Genomic DNA, 12,179 nt, shown 5'->3' on the forward strand with positions numbered 1-12,179 from the left:
GCAGGGGTCACGGGTTCGTGCCCCAGTTCGGGAGGATCCCACATGCCGCGGAGCAGCTGGGCCCGTGAGCCATGGCCGCTGAGCCTGCGCGTCCGGAGCCTGTGCTCCGCAAAGGGGGGGCCGCGACAGTGAGAGGCCCGCGTACCGCAAAAAAAAAAAAAGAAAAAGAAAAAAAAGAAATAGGCTCATTGACTGCAAATCCTTGAGCAAGTTACTTACCCCCACTTGGTGCCTCAGTTTCCTTATCTGTTAAACGAAGTAATGAGTTACCTGCCTTAAAGGGTGGTGTTAAGACTGAATGAGTCCATCTGTTTTAGCTCTCTGCCCAGTGCATGGCACATAGTGGACATTTGATAGATGTCTGCTGTTATGAGAATGAGGACACAGGAGAAGGAGAACAGGGAGAGGTGGCAGTGGTGACCACTCCAAGTAGCAGGTTGTCCATCTAACAGAGGAGGAAGCTGACACAGAGAGATGAGGGGAATTGTCCAAGGTCACCCAGCGAATGAACAGGCCATGGTTCCTCTGAGGGAAGTTTTCTGGTTTGGCCTAAATGCCTCAGGCGCATTGACGTCAAGTATAGATGGATCACCGACCTGCATTGCAGGTCCACCCTTCGTGGACACACCCTTGCCGAGCCCCACTTGGGCTGGCCCTGTTCTTGATGCTGATGGTGAGAGGTGGGAGGGCGGGACAGGGTGCAGTGATGAGTGCTGTACCACGTGACCAGTCCACGGCGCGCATGCCTGGAGCCCTGCGAAGGAGGCCATTCCTCCCCCCAGGACCTTGGAGAAGGTTCTGCAGGGCGAAGTTCTCGCCTGGGTGTTGGGGAAGAACAGAAGGCAGGGAGGAAGGCCCTGCAGTGCTGTGTGGAAGTGGTAAACTGAAGAAAAGTCCCTCCACCTCAGCTTCACAGGCAGGTGGTGTCAACAGGCGGGCGACACCCCAGAAGTACAGTGAGTGAGCCAGCGGGCAGAGGCTGAGAGCCACGCCCCCTTCTCTCCTGGGTGGGAGGGGAGGCAGGCGTGGGGGCGTGTGGGGCGCTCTCACCTCTGACCTCAGGGAGCGCTCCCCTGGCGAGACAGCCCTCCCTGCTGGCCTCCCCCACTCACTGCTCTCCTCTCTCCTCCCCCAGGGTCAGTGGACTGTCCCCCTTCATGGGTGACAACGATAACGAAACCTTAGCCAACGTCACCTCAGCCACCTGGGACTTTGACGACGAGGCCTTCGATGAGATCTCCGATGACGCCAAGGACTTTATCAGCAGCTTGCTAAAGAAAGATATGAAGTAATGGGTCGCGATTTCAGTCTTTTCGGCCTCCCCACTCCCCGGACTGGGGTCCAGAGGCAGGGACTCTCTTTCCCTGTCGTGGGCCCCTCCGCACCCGAGGAGGGGAGAATGGGCACTGCGTGCGCGAGGGTCCTGCTCCCTGGTGCCCGACACTCTCCTGTCTTTCGAAGCACAGAAACCTCACCTGAAAAGCAGCGCTTGACTGCCTGTTGACGGAATGAGGCAGCTTGTGTGTGAATAACGACAGCCCCTTTTATTTTCCGTGTACAGCTGTGGCCTGCAGCCGCCCTGCGGAAACCTCAGCCCCCCTTCTGGGGCTTGCAGGGGAGGTACCCTGTTTGCCGGTCCTGACCATACTCCTAGCTATTCTGGCTGGATGCTTATTTTGTATCTAGATCATGTAGGAGCTGCCTGCCTGAGTGTGGCCAGGTACCTTCCACCACTGGCCAGTTAGGCTGTGACCCCAGGCCACTGGGCCCAGCTCCATCTCTGTCCCCTGCAACCGTGCAGACTGTGAGGTTCTCTCCTCCACCTTCTGGGGCTGCCTGGAGCTGCCCAGGTGGTCAGCAGATGACAATAAAGAACATCTGTGAACGTCAGGAGGCCTGAGTGTTCAGGCATATAGACGGCCTAAGGCTGTGAGGAAAGGTCAGACGCCCAAGGTGCTCGGTCAGTATTTCAGGGGGAAGAGGATGGAGGTGGGAGCAGTAGAGGAGGCTAGAGCAGAGGAGGGGAGGTTGAGGGGGTCTTGGTGTGGCTGGAGAGAATTCACTGGCGAGGGGAAGCAGCTACCGTTACGGTAGGAAATGGAGAGGGGCCGTGCACGTGCCGGGAGGGCCGGCCTGCAGCAGGGCAAGGGAGTGGTGGGGTGTCGGCGGGGGGCCACGGGCTGTCGGGCGCCTCATCCACTCTGTGAACAGGTGGCCAGATGAGGCAAGGCCTGGCTCCAGGGGCCCCGGGGAGTCGTGTTTGGCAATACAAGCAGCTGTAAGCTTTTCCCCAGAAGGTGGTGTTGAAACGGGTGGCGTGCCGGAGGAAGGCGGGAGGAGTCAGCCCAGAGGCTCTGCATGTGCACCAAGGGGACTTTGTGGCCTAGGTTCTGCCCTGTCTCCCTGGCCCGCAGACCCCTGTGAGGCTGTCGGTCGTCTTGCCCCCTCTGGGGGAAATCCTGTCTGGGACATGAGAGCACAGTTGCTAAAGGAGCGAGGCTAGAGGGTCTCTTAAGTGGTTCGGTCTGGTTTTCTGGTTACGCACCCACCTCTCAGTCCTTTTTAGCCAGCTCAGGGCCAAACTCCTCCAGAGGAGACATTCCACACTCCTTGACAGCGAGGTCTTTTTAGCACTTTGCTGCCCCAGTCTTCACCTCAGAAGCAGGCGTGACCCAAGGAGGATCTAGATGTTGCGGGGGGCCGAGATGCCCCTCCCGTGTGATGGGTCCCCGCTCCCCAGGTGCCTCAGGGAGGTGCGGATCTCCTTCCTAACAACTCTGGTCCAAGGATGGCTTCTGTCAACCAGGCTTCATTCACCCAAGATGTGGTAAATGAGGTATTGTGTGTATACCCTATTTTCTCACCTGACCTTGAGTTTATTCAGAAACGTGTTGGCTTCTCTGTGCTCGTAAAATGGACTCACCAAAGAATTGATTTCATATAGATCAAGACACTAGATTCCCATAAACTCAAACTCAGCATCTCTTCAACCAGAAATCTCCATCTATCAGCACTTTAAAAAATGTTTTTCTATTATAAGTTAATACATGTCAGTTGTACAAACTTTGAATATAAGAAAATTAAAATAATCCATATCCCCTTATCTAAAGACCACTACATTTGCTATAGTTAGCAAATTTACTTTTACTCATTTTTCTACATATGTTAGCACTTGGTATTTTGGGCTTCATTAGTCCTATGACAATTAAGGTGATGGCCCTGAAATATTTCTAGATTCCCAGAGCTTTCAGAAGATTAAATGAGTTTCGGTGCAGTTCTAAGGTTGTCATAATTCATAGGTTGTACAAAGCTGGATGCTTATTTTGTATCTAGCTCATGTAGGAGCTGCCTGCCTGAGTGTGGCCAAGTACCTTCCACCACTGGCCAGTTAGGCTGTGACCCCAGGCCCAGAGAATGTGATCTCTGAGTTTTAATGGGAAAAACCTGATACTCAACCACACCATAAGATTTGAGAGTTCACTGATTCTCGAAGGTTTGGGCCTAAGGTTTCACTCTTCTCTCCATCAGACAAGGAGGCAGAAGGATCGGGCCTCCACAGTTCCCAGCCCCCACGTGACCAGCAGAATGACCCCACCCTGGAATACGGTGCCAGTCATTCCCAGACATGTCTGCCCTCCAGCACTTAGCCTCCCTAGACCCCAAGGGCAGGTCATGAGACTCCAGTTGCTTACTGGTGTTTAGGCTTTCTCAACACTAATGTATTCTGGGTCTAGTCAGTGTAACCCAGACCAAGAGAGGAAAAAGGCCAAGAGCACAGTGATTCTCACCATGGTGGATGGACTGGGAGCAGACAGCCCTGGGCTCTGCCCTGTGTAACTAGGGACAGGTGACCTCCCGTTTCTGATCTGACCAGCAGTCTCTGTGGTCCCCTTCTGTTCAGAAACCCTCTGATCTCTGCCTCTATTAGAAACCGCTTGGACTGCACCCAGTGCCTTCAGCATACATGGCTAATGAAAGACACCAAGAACATGGAGGCCAAGAAACTCTCCAAGGACCGGATGAAGAAGTACATGGCAAGAAGAAAATGGCAGGTAATGAGGGGTCACTTTGGACTGGGATGTCGCCCCTCATAATTGCTTTATTCAAGCTACCCTCATTCCCAACTTGCCCTGGCCTCACTCCAAAAATGTTTACATTTGTTTCTGAAATAGTCTGGGACCAAGACTGACATTCCATGTCTTCGTGACTAGGGACGAGCAATGTCACCTTTAGGACTATTTGGCAGCCCTGGAGAATGTGATCTCCTTATAGGTAGCGTGATGGTCTTGCATTTCTTTACAGTGAAGGAGGTGGGCACATGTTCCACAAAGAGAGACATGGGAGAGACATAGAGAGGTTGCATGTTACTAGCTACATGTCCTTAGCCAAGTTACTTAACCTTGCTGTGCCTTCGTTTTCTCATCTATAAAATGGGGATATTAGTGGTACCAAATCTTTGTGAGATTCTCACTGTTGTGAGAATTATATGAGAGAATATTCATCTGGCCTTTAGCACATGGCCTGGCACATAGTAAGTGTTCACAGATGAGATCGGTAGCCAATATGTATGGAGGGCTGGCCACGTATAGGGAACATTCAAAGCACTCTCTATGTAGTTTTTTAATCCTGGGAGGCAGGTACTATTGTTATCCCCAGTTCTCAGACAAACTAAGCAGAGAAAGGTTAGGAAGGTCACCCAAGGTCACAGCTAGTAAGTGGGAAAGCCAGGATTCAAACCCAGAGACTGGCTCCAGCGTACAGAGTCTTAACAGCACACAGTTTAATGACACAAATCGCCTCTGGTTGTTAGCAGATGGAGAAAATGATCATCCAAAACCATAGAGAACTTATCATGATCTATTTTATCTCTATTATCACTACTAGTATTATAAAATTCCTGGGCTACTGGAGGGTGCATGGTTTCTATACTCAAGGAATGTACAGTGTAACAGGGACCTGAAGCAAATAGACATAAAAGGACATAACACACACCAAGAATTATAAATGTTCACCATAGCTCTCCATTCCCATATATGTGAGTGCGGACAGAGAATGGAACCAGTCACACCAGAGGTGGATGTGAGTCTGACAGGAGTCTGAAGTTGGCCATGGAACATGAGTAGAGCACAGAGAGGAGGGGATAACAGCACAGACGGAGGAAAAGGCGCAGAGGTGGGAACTGGACCTCACCCTGATCATGCTGGCCTGACAGGAGCAGTCTTTTAGCTGGGCATTCAGGGGACTGGGGCATTTGGACCTTGCCTTTGTGGCAGAGAACAAGGAAACCACCATTTTAGGGGCAACTGGGACACTGGTGATTTGCCACACAGAATGACTAAACCACAGTTCACTGAAAAGTCCAAGTTCACACAAAGGTTGAGAGGAGCAAAGGTGAGAGAGGGGCTTCGGGTGTGTGGGTCTGAGAGACTTCACCCCCTGCACATCTCAGCGGCCTCCCCGAAGTGGGAGTCAGTTCTTGGTTAGCCCCGCCTGAAGGTTTGGGTGGATCTCCTGGCCTCTGTCAAGTACCTGGTGAGTTGGAACACGTGTGCCGCTTACCTTACCCTCTGGTGCCATTAGGGTCCAGTGAAATCAGAGGAGCAAATATTCTTTAAAAAAAAAACAAAGCCACAAGAGGACCACAAAATCAAAGGTTGGCTTTATTAATGATCCTGTGGCCAGTAGATCTCAAAGAAATAGCGGTATTTCTGGAGCAGATACGGTGACTGGTATGGGGGTGGGGCAGTTCTCAGAGGAGGGAATTGCACTGGGTTTTGGTTGGATGAGGCCGTGGGCTAAAGGGCAGCCTTATTACTTCAGGCTTCTGGAGGCATCCACACATCTGCTGGTGAACCAAAGCCAGGAAGAGCCTAAACCCAGGGGATAGGCGCAGAGAAGAGATAAGGAAATGGGAGAGGAAATAAATGGAATCTTTCAGTCAGATGTGTCCGGAAACCATAATTTGTGGTGATATCTGAATCACATTTTTTTCTTGTTGTTTACAGTGTTATCAGCCATAAGGTTTTCTGAAAGTGAGAAGGGAAAGGACAGAATTCAGAAAAGGAACATTAATTTCCTATTTTAATATAGGTAGCAGCATTTGGAAATGGCTTTTCCACAGAAACAGTGGTTATGTTTCACAAAATTACATAGAAAAGTAGTCTGCAAAATCCCATTCAACACATAATGTCCCTGAAGCATATTGTCACTGGTAATAGTTCAGCTGCATCTGACCACCTTGTGTTACATCTCCTCCTTAGGAAAATGTTTTCCACATTTTAAACTCTGGATACCAGGACCTTAGCACCCCTGGAATAGGGGGTTCCCTCTGAGAGCAGCTGAGGTTCTGTGTGCTGGGGCGGAGTGGAGTGGAGGGGGATAGAATGGGGTGTGCTGTGGAGGGAGAGGGCCAGGGCAAGCACAGGGGGCCCACAGCGCTCTACAGCTGTGTAAGAAAAGCTTCCTTGCTATCATTCTGGTGTAGTTTTTTTTTTTAAAGCTTATGACATTCTTAAGGATTTTTTAAATTTATTTTTGGCTGTGTTGGGTCTTCGTTGCTGCGCGCGGGCTTTCTCTAGTTGCAGTGAGCGGGGGCTATTCTGTTGCAGTGCGTGGGCTTCTCATTGCGGTGGCTTCCCTTGTTGCAGAACAGGGGCTCTAGGCGCGGGGGTTTCAGTAGTTGTGGCACGTGGCCTCAGTAGTTGTGGCTCATGGGCTCTAGAGCACAGGCTCAGTAGTTGTGGTGCATGGGCTTAGTTGCTGTGTGGCACGTGGGATCTTCCCGGACCAGGGCTCGAACCCATGTCCCCTGCATTGGCAGGCGGATTCTTAACCACTGTGCCACCAGGGAAGCCCCTGGTGTGGTTTTCATAAAAGGGGAAGGAAGTAACATGGGAACAAGCCCCAACAAGCAAGCAATAGATAGATGACTCATTGTATTATTGATTTTAGAATGAAGTTATTCTGAAAGAGGGTAGGTTTTTTATTTATATCAAAAGAATGTTGAAGAGACGTGGTGGTGAGTAATAGCATTGAGGGTGGGTAAGTTGAGCAGGATAACAGGGCCTCTGCATGCAAAATGGAAGCAAAGGACTAGGAATTGGAGGCTTGTGGGCAGCCATCTTTATTCTCTGAGAACCACAAAGACTTCAGCAGTATGGACCAAAGGGCCTTGGGGAAGAAAGCTTTTGACTCAGTATAGCACGGAGTACTCTTGGCCATCACATTTAGATAATACGCATTCTCAGGGGAAATTGTAGTCTTGGGGCTGTTGGTGTTTATGTAGGGCCCATGATGGCTGGCTGGATCTAGGGTGATCACCTTGCCGAGGTTTTCCAGGGCCTGTCTCAGCTTTATCCCTGTAAGCCCCTCATCCTGGGCAATCCCTCAGCCCTGGGAAACCAGGCTGGTTAGTCACCCTCGCTGGCTCTCCCAGGGGAGGGAGTCTGTGCTCTGTTAGGGAAGCCGTTACAGACCCTGCCCGCCTGGAACACAGGAACCCAGCCTTGGCAAATTGCCGTCCAACAAGAAAAAGGCCTCCTCAAGACAAGAATGGAACTTATCAAGAATTGAATCTTTCTTTTTTGATGTTTTAAAAATTTCCAAAGGTCTCAGTTAGTAAAGCAGCAACCAATTTTCAGCTCAAAGGCATGAAACTGGAAGGCTAGAACATACAGTTCTGACAAATAACTTCCCCACCAACTAGTTTTTCCCATGAAGCAGCTTCCAAAGATTGACCTCTGATGTGTGGGTTATTAAGATTTTCCCTGTTGAGCACTTACATTTCTTCCTGTTTTAGAAATTATATGGTCTATTGCTCCATCTGATGGAAAATTTCCCCCAATGTGTGGTCTATTCGTTTGTTATTTGCCACCTTCTCTGAAATATTGTAACGCTTTGATTTGCCTTGTTCTCATAGCTTCGTATTAGTCATTTTGTTAACAGAAGAGGAAAGACTTCATTCTTCCACACCATACAAGTGGAGACAGTCCTGCATCCAGGTGTTTGGGATTAGGGAGCCCATGGGCTCAAGGGGAGCGTTCCCTGCTGCACATTTGCGTGTCTGAATCACAGTCTTTCTGTAGAAGACTAGAGCTGCAGGGAGATTTGAATCTTCAGGTCCCACAGTGAGGCCCAGAGAGGGGAAGTGATTTGCACACGTTAGCAGAGTAATGAGTGGTTAGAGAACTAGCCTGTCCCTTGTCAGGCTGTTTCCTTCCTCTCTCAGCAGCTAGTCTGTGGTGCACAGCATCTGGACGCCTCAAAAGACGCTTTGGGTGCAGGGCTGGAAAGCAGTGGTTATGCCTTAGTTTCTTGTCTTAGTCATTCCATTGACCTTAGAAAAGGGGTGAGAATCTTTACTTAAAGGTGAGAAACACAGACACAATGTGTATAATTGGGGACTTCTTGACCTAAATCCTATGCTTCGTAGAATTTTCACAATGCAAAGAAAATTTTCAAGTCCTGGCATCTTTTTCAGTAAAAATTCTGTCCTCTCCCAAGGTGCCTTGACTAAGAAAAGCAAAGTGCTGTGCTTTTCATTTCTTTGGGTGCTGCTTTTTGATGCTGGGTGTACATCAGGGAAGAACTGTAGACTTGTGCTGGGGCCAGCCAGAGTATTTCTCGAAATCTCTTTAAGTATCTGAATCATAAATAGAACTAAATGAGACCTTGGAGATCATCCTGTCCAACCCCCTCCTTATACAGAGAAGGAAACTGAAGCCCAGGGAGGTTAAGCGACTTGCCTATGGTCAATAGAAGGCCTTTTTTTTTTTTTCTCTTTTCCCAGCGGGACCTGTGGGATCCGTAGTAACTATTCTCTTGGCCAATTAAAATCCTATCACTAGCATTGTTTTATGAGAAACAGCCTCCACTGGGCCCTGTCAGCAGCTAAGTCTTTGGAGCCGTCTCAGCCTGCAGTTGCTTTATATAAACTATCCCTTTTATGGGAGTTGAAGCACAGTATGAAAAGGGTTTTTGTCTCATGTTGACCTTGTTTAGTCACATTAACGCACACATCGGTTCCAGGCCCCATTCCATTCTCCGAACATCTTCTGACACGCTGATAGTGCTGAGCAGAGCAAGGTTGGGCTCACTCCTCTGCAGAACCTCGGCACGCAGGAGGCCCTTGTTTCAAGGACAGCTGCTTCTCCTGGGCTGGGCTCTTTTCCCTGAGCCCCGCTGCCCAGCTGGAACCAGTGACACCGCCTGAGTCCAACGCCAGTGTCTATTTTCCAGAAAACGGGCAATGCTGTGAGAGCCATTGGAAGACTCTCCTCTATGGCAATGATCTCAGGGCTCAGTGGCAGGAAATCTTCAACAGGGTCACCAACCAGCCCACTCAATGCAGAAAAACTAGAATCTGAAGGTAAGGAGCTCCAGGAAGATTTTCTCCAGCCCGATGGTGACAAAGGAAGGGATGGGGGATGGACAGGCATTTAGAGGTTTTTTTTTTCTTAAGGTGGGGGGATTGGGTTTTTTAATAATACAATCTACAAGGAAAAATTTGAAACTACTTTTACACTGCCCTGACAATAATTATTAAATGTAGTATTCTTTAATTGTTTCACCTTAGGTTTAACTATTTTCAGAAGGAGAGTTATTTGTCTAATAGAACTAGATGATCTCCACTAACCTTTTCCCTATATTTTACATAAGAATTAGCAAAGGCTTTATTAAAAGTTTCGTTTTTCTCATTACAAAAGCGATGCTTGTATAACAGGCAAACATAAAATAAAACTCACATATAGCAGTGTACTTTTTAAAAATATCCGTTTTTTTAACGTGTCTTTGCGTTTTCCTTTTAAACAAAAATTGACTCATATAGTCCATATTTGTTTGGTATTTTTCATGATGCTGGAATATGTCGTTTGAACTGGGTAGACAGTGACTGGCAGGGCCCCTCCTAGACACCAACAGGGTTAGTTACTTGCCCACCGTCTTTGAGATGCTGCCCCATCCATCTCCTCAGTGAAGGCCTTGGCCTCTTCCTGCTTCAGATGCATGTAGGGTCTGGCCCTTATCCTGAGGTGCCTCATTTGGCCTGAGACACTCCTCCACCTCCCACCACTGCCCGATGCTTTTCGTATCCAAAGGTGAGAAGCTGAGTCTAGCTCCCTTTGTGCATAAGACAGGGTAATCGGTGAGGCTGCTTGCTGAGCTGCTCTGATGCAGCCCGGGACCGAGACTGCTGCACATGGGCCTGGTCCCTCCTGCTCCAGCCCTGCCACTCTCCAGGTGACCCAGAAATAGCCTGAAGGGGAAGGAGAGGATCAGGAGCCACTCAAAGTTACAGCTTTTCCCTGGACCAATCCCAAACCCTGGTCCAGAGTCATACACTGTGAAGGCAGTATCCGTGTGGAGAATAGAGCTATTGGCAAATCGCAGATGCCTCTAGGACCTGGCTCTTCCCTTCCAAGGAGCAGATGAAGGCCTGCTGCTTCCAGAGGAGGGCAGAGGGGGTACAGAGATCAGGTGGGATGGCGTGCTTCCGTCCTTCTTCGATACCCTCAACTGAATCCTGAAGCAGCATGAAATGCAGCCAGATAACTTTTTTAAAGATTATTTCCTTTTTCAGTGTGTCAGCATAAGGGAGGGAGTCCAAACATTTCCCCAGTTTGGTCACAGTTCTCTCTTCTGCCAAAATCATTTGGCAGCAGGCCAGCCAGTCCCCAGGAGAAAGGTGTGCTTATGATTCAGTCCTCTAAGCGCCATTATTTGCTAAATTATAACAACTTAAAAAAGAAAAAAAGAAGTCAGCTTTTTTAAACCAGGGAAGAGGAGAGAACAAGGAATAAAGAAATTACCATGTCCTCTTCCCCGTCTTCTAGAAGATGTCTCCCAAGCTTTCCTTGAGGCTGTCGCTGAGGAAAAGCCCCATGTAAAACCCTACTTTTCTAAGACCATTCGTGATTTAGAAGTTGTGGAGGGAAGTGCTGCTAGATTTGACTGCAAGATCGAAGGTAAGTTTGTAGCTGTTCTTCCCTTACCTACAAAAGGGGTATGGTTGGCTGGTGGGCCCCTACTGTGTGCCCTTGGCAGAATGTCAGTTCTGGGGCAGCCAGGCTGTGAGGGAAAATGGGTCAGGAGGAGTTGGCCCACTGCCCCACTCTACCTGCTTAAGATTAGGGCCATTCAGTGACTCACTGAGGGCACACCGGATATTTCACCTACTTACATCAGCCACTACACCCAAGTTAAAAGTGGTTTATCATGGACCTATTTGGCTATGGAAAGTGCTTAATGAAATGAGCTTTGCAAGCTTATGGGAAGCATGTGAACTGCCCACCAAAGGCTCTCAAAGGAAGGCTGGCACAGAGCATAGGATGTAGAGAAGGCAGCTCTGCTGTTAATCACTGGGCTCTGTGACCTTGGGCGGTGATTCAGCTCTTCTGAGCCTCTAGTCCTCATCTGTAAGACAGTGTCTAATGCCTTGAGTGGCTCTGGAGACTGTGAGATAACATGTGGAAAGGGGAAACCTTTCAAGTCTTTTAAAGATGTCATGGAGTCAAGGGAAAAGTTGTGGATCTGGTAAGTGCAGAGACAGCCTGCGGTGTGACTTCAAACTGAGGGAAGTTGGGATCCAGGCCCTTGTGCTGTCTTCCCCATGTTTCTCTGCCTGCTAGAAATAACGTGGCCAGAATGAGTTGTTAGAGCTCAAGGGACCCTAAGGGATCTTAGCATAGCACCTGAGAAGTTAGCAGTGTTGGTGACACATAGCATTTCAGTCTCAACAGACTGCAACATTCTAGAAAGATAAGTGGCAAGATAAGACAGGCCTCTTTGCTTCAGGTCTGTGACTGTTGTGTGCCAACCAGAGTGGAGGGCTATCTCCCATTTCGGTCAGACCAACTTCCCCAAGGCAGCATAGCACAGGACAGCAGTGATAACGAACCATGCCTCCCACTTTGTAAGATTCTCCAGCAGTATGGCTAGATAATGCCTTTTGGGTAAAGTAACCCAAAGGTAGGAATGAAAAAACAATTTTTCTCCTGCATCACTATATTACCAAGATGCCTTATAAATGCCTCGCCTACCCTAATCTTTCTCTTTTTTCATTCAATTTTTTTTAAAAAGTGGATGTGCTGCCTTTGCTAGTGTGGAAGTGCTCAGACTGGGGGTTCTGCTGAGAGTCCTGGGCCACTGCTTGTAGCTCTCACCATCACCGCTGTCTTTGGGTC

The 12,179-nt window shown here is 49.0% G+C and overlaps 1 protein-coding gene across 12 annotated transcripts in view; it reads left to right on the forward strand.

Moving 5' to 3' along the window:
- The window catches only part of MYLK (myosin light chain kinase), a 268,735-nt gene that overhangs the window by 253,530 nt on the left and 3,026 nt on the right, over positions 1–12,179 (forward strand). For 8 of the 12 annotated variants that reach the window (XM_033855746.2, XM_033855747.2, XM_073804153.1 and 5 more), the window contains 4 exons: positions 1,136–1,288; positions 3,929–4,052; positions 9,238–9,367; positions 10,830–10,961. In XM_033855746.2, coding sequence (XP_033711637.1) covers positions 1,136–1,288; positions 3,929–4,052; positions 9,238–9,367; positions 10,830–10,961 — 539 coding nt within the window. Of the gene's footprint in view, positions 1–711; positions 957–1,135; positions 1,289–1,309; positions 2,837–3,928; positions 4,053–9,237; positions 9,368–10,829; positions 10,962–12,179 lie in introns of those variants that run through there. The other 4 variants (XM_073804152.1, XM_073804155.1, XM_073804159.1 and 1 more) reach the window with 3 other exon arrangements.

The sequence above is a fragment of the Tursiops truncatus genome, chromosome 4 (genome assembly GCF_011762595.2).
Source record: "Tursiops truncatus isolate mTurTru1 chromosome 4, mTurTru1.mat.Y, whole genome shotgun sequence".
In the NCBI taxonomy this organism is placed as follows: Eukaryota; Metazoa; Chordata; class Mammalia; order Artiodactyla; family Delphinidae; genus Tursiops; species Tursiops truncatus.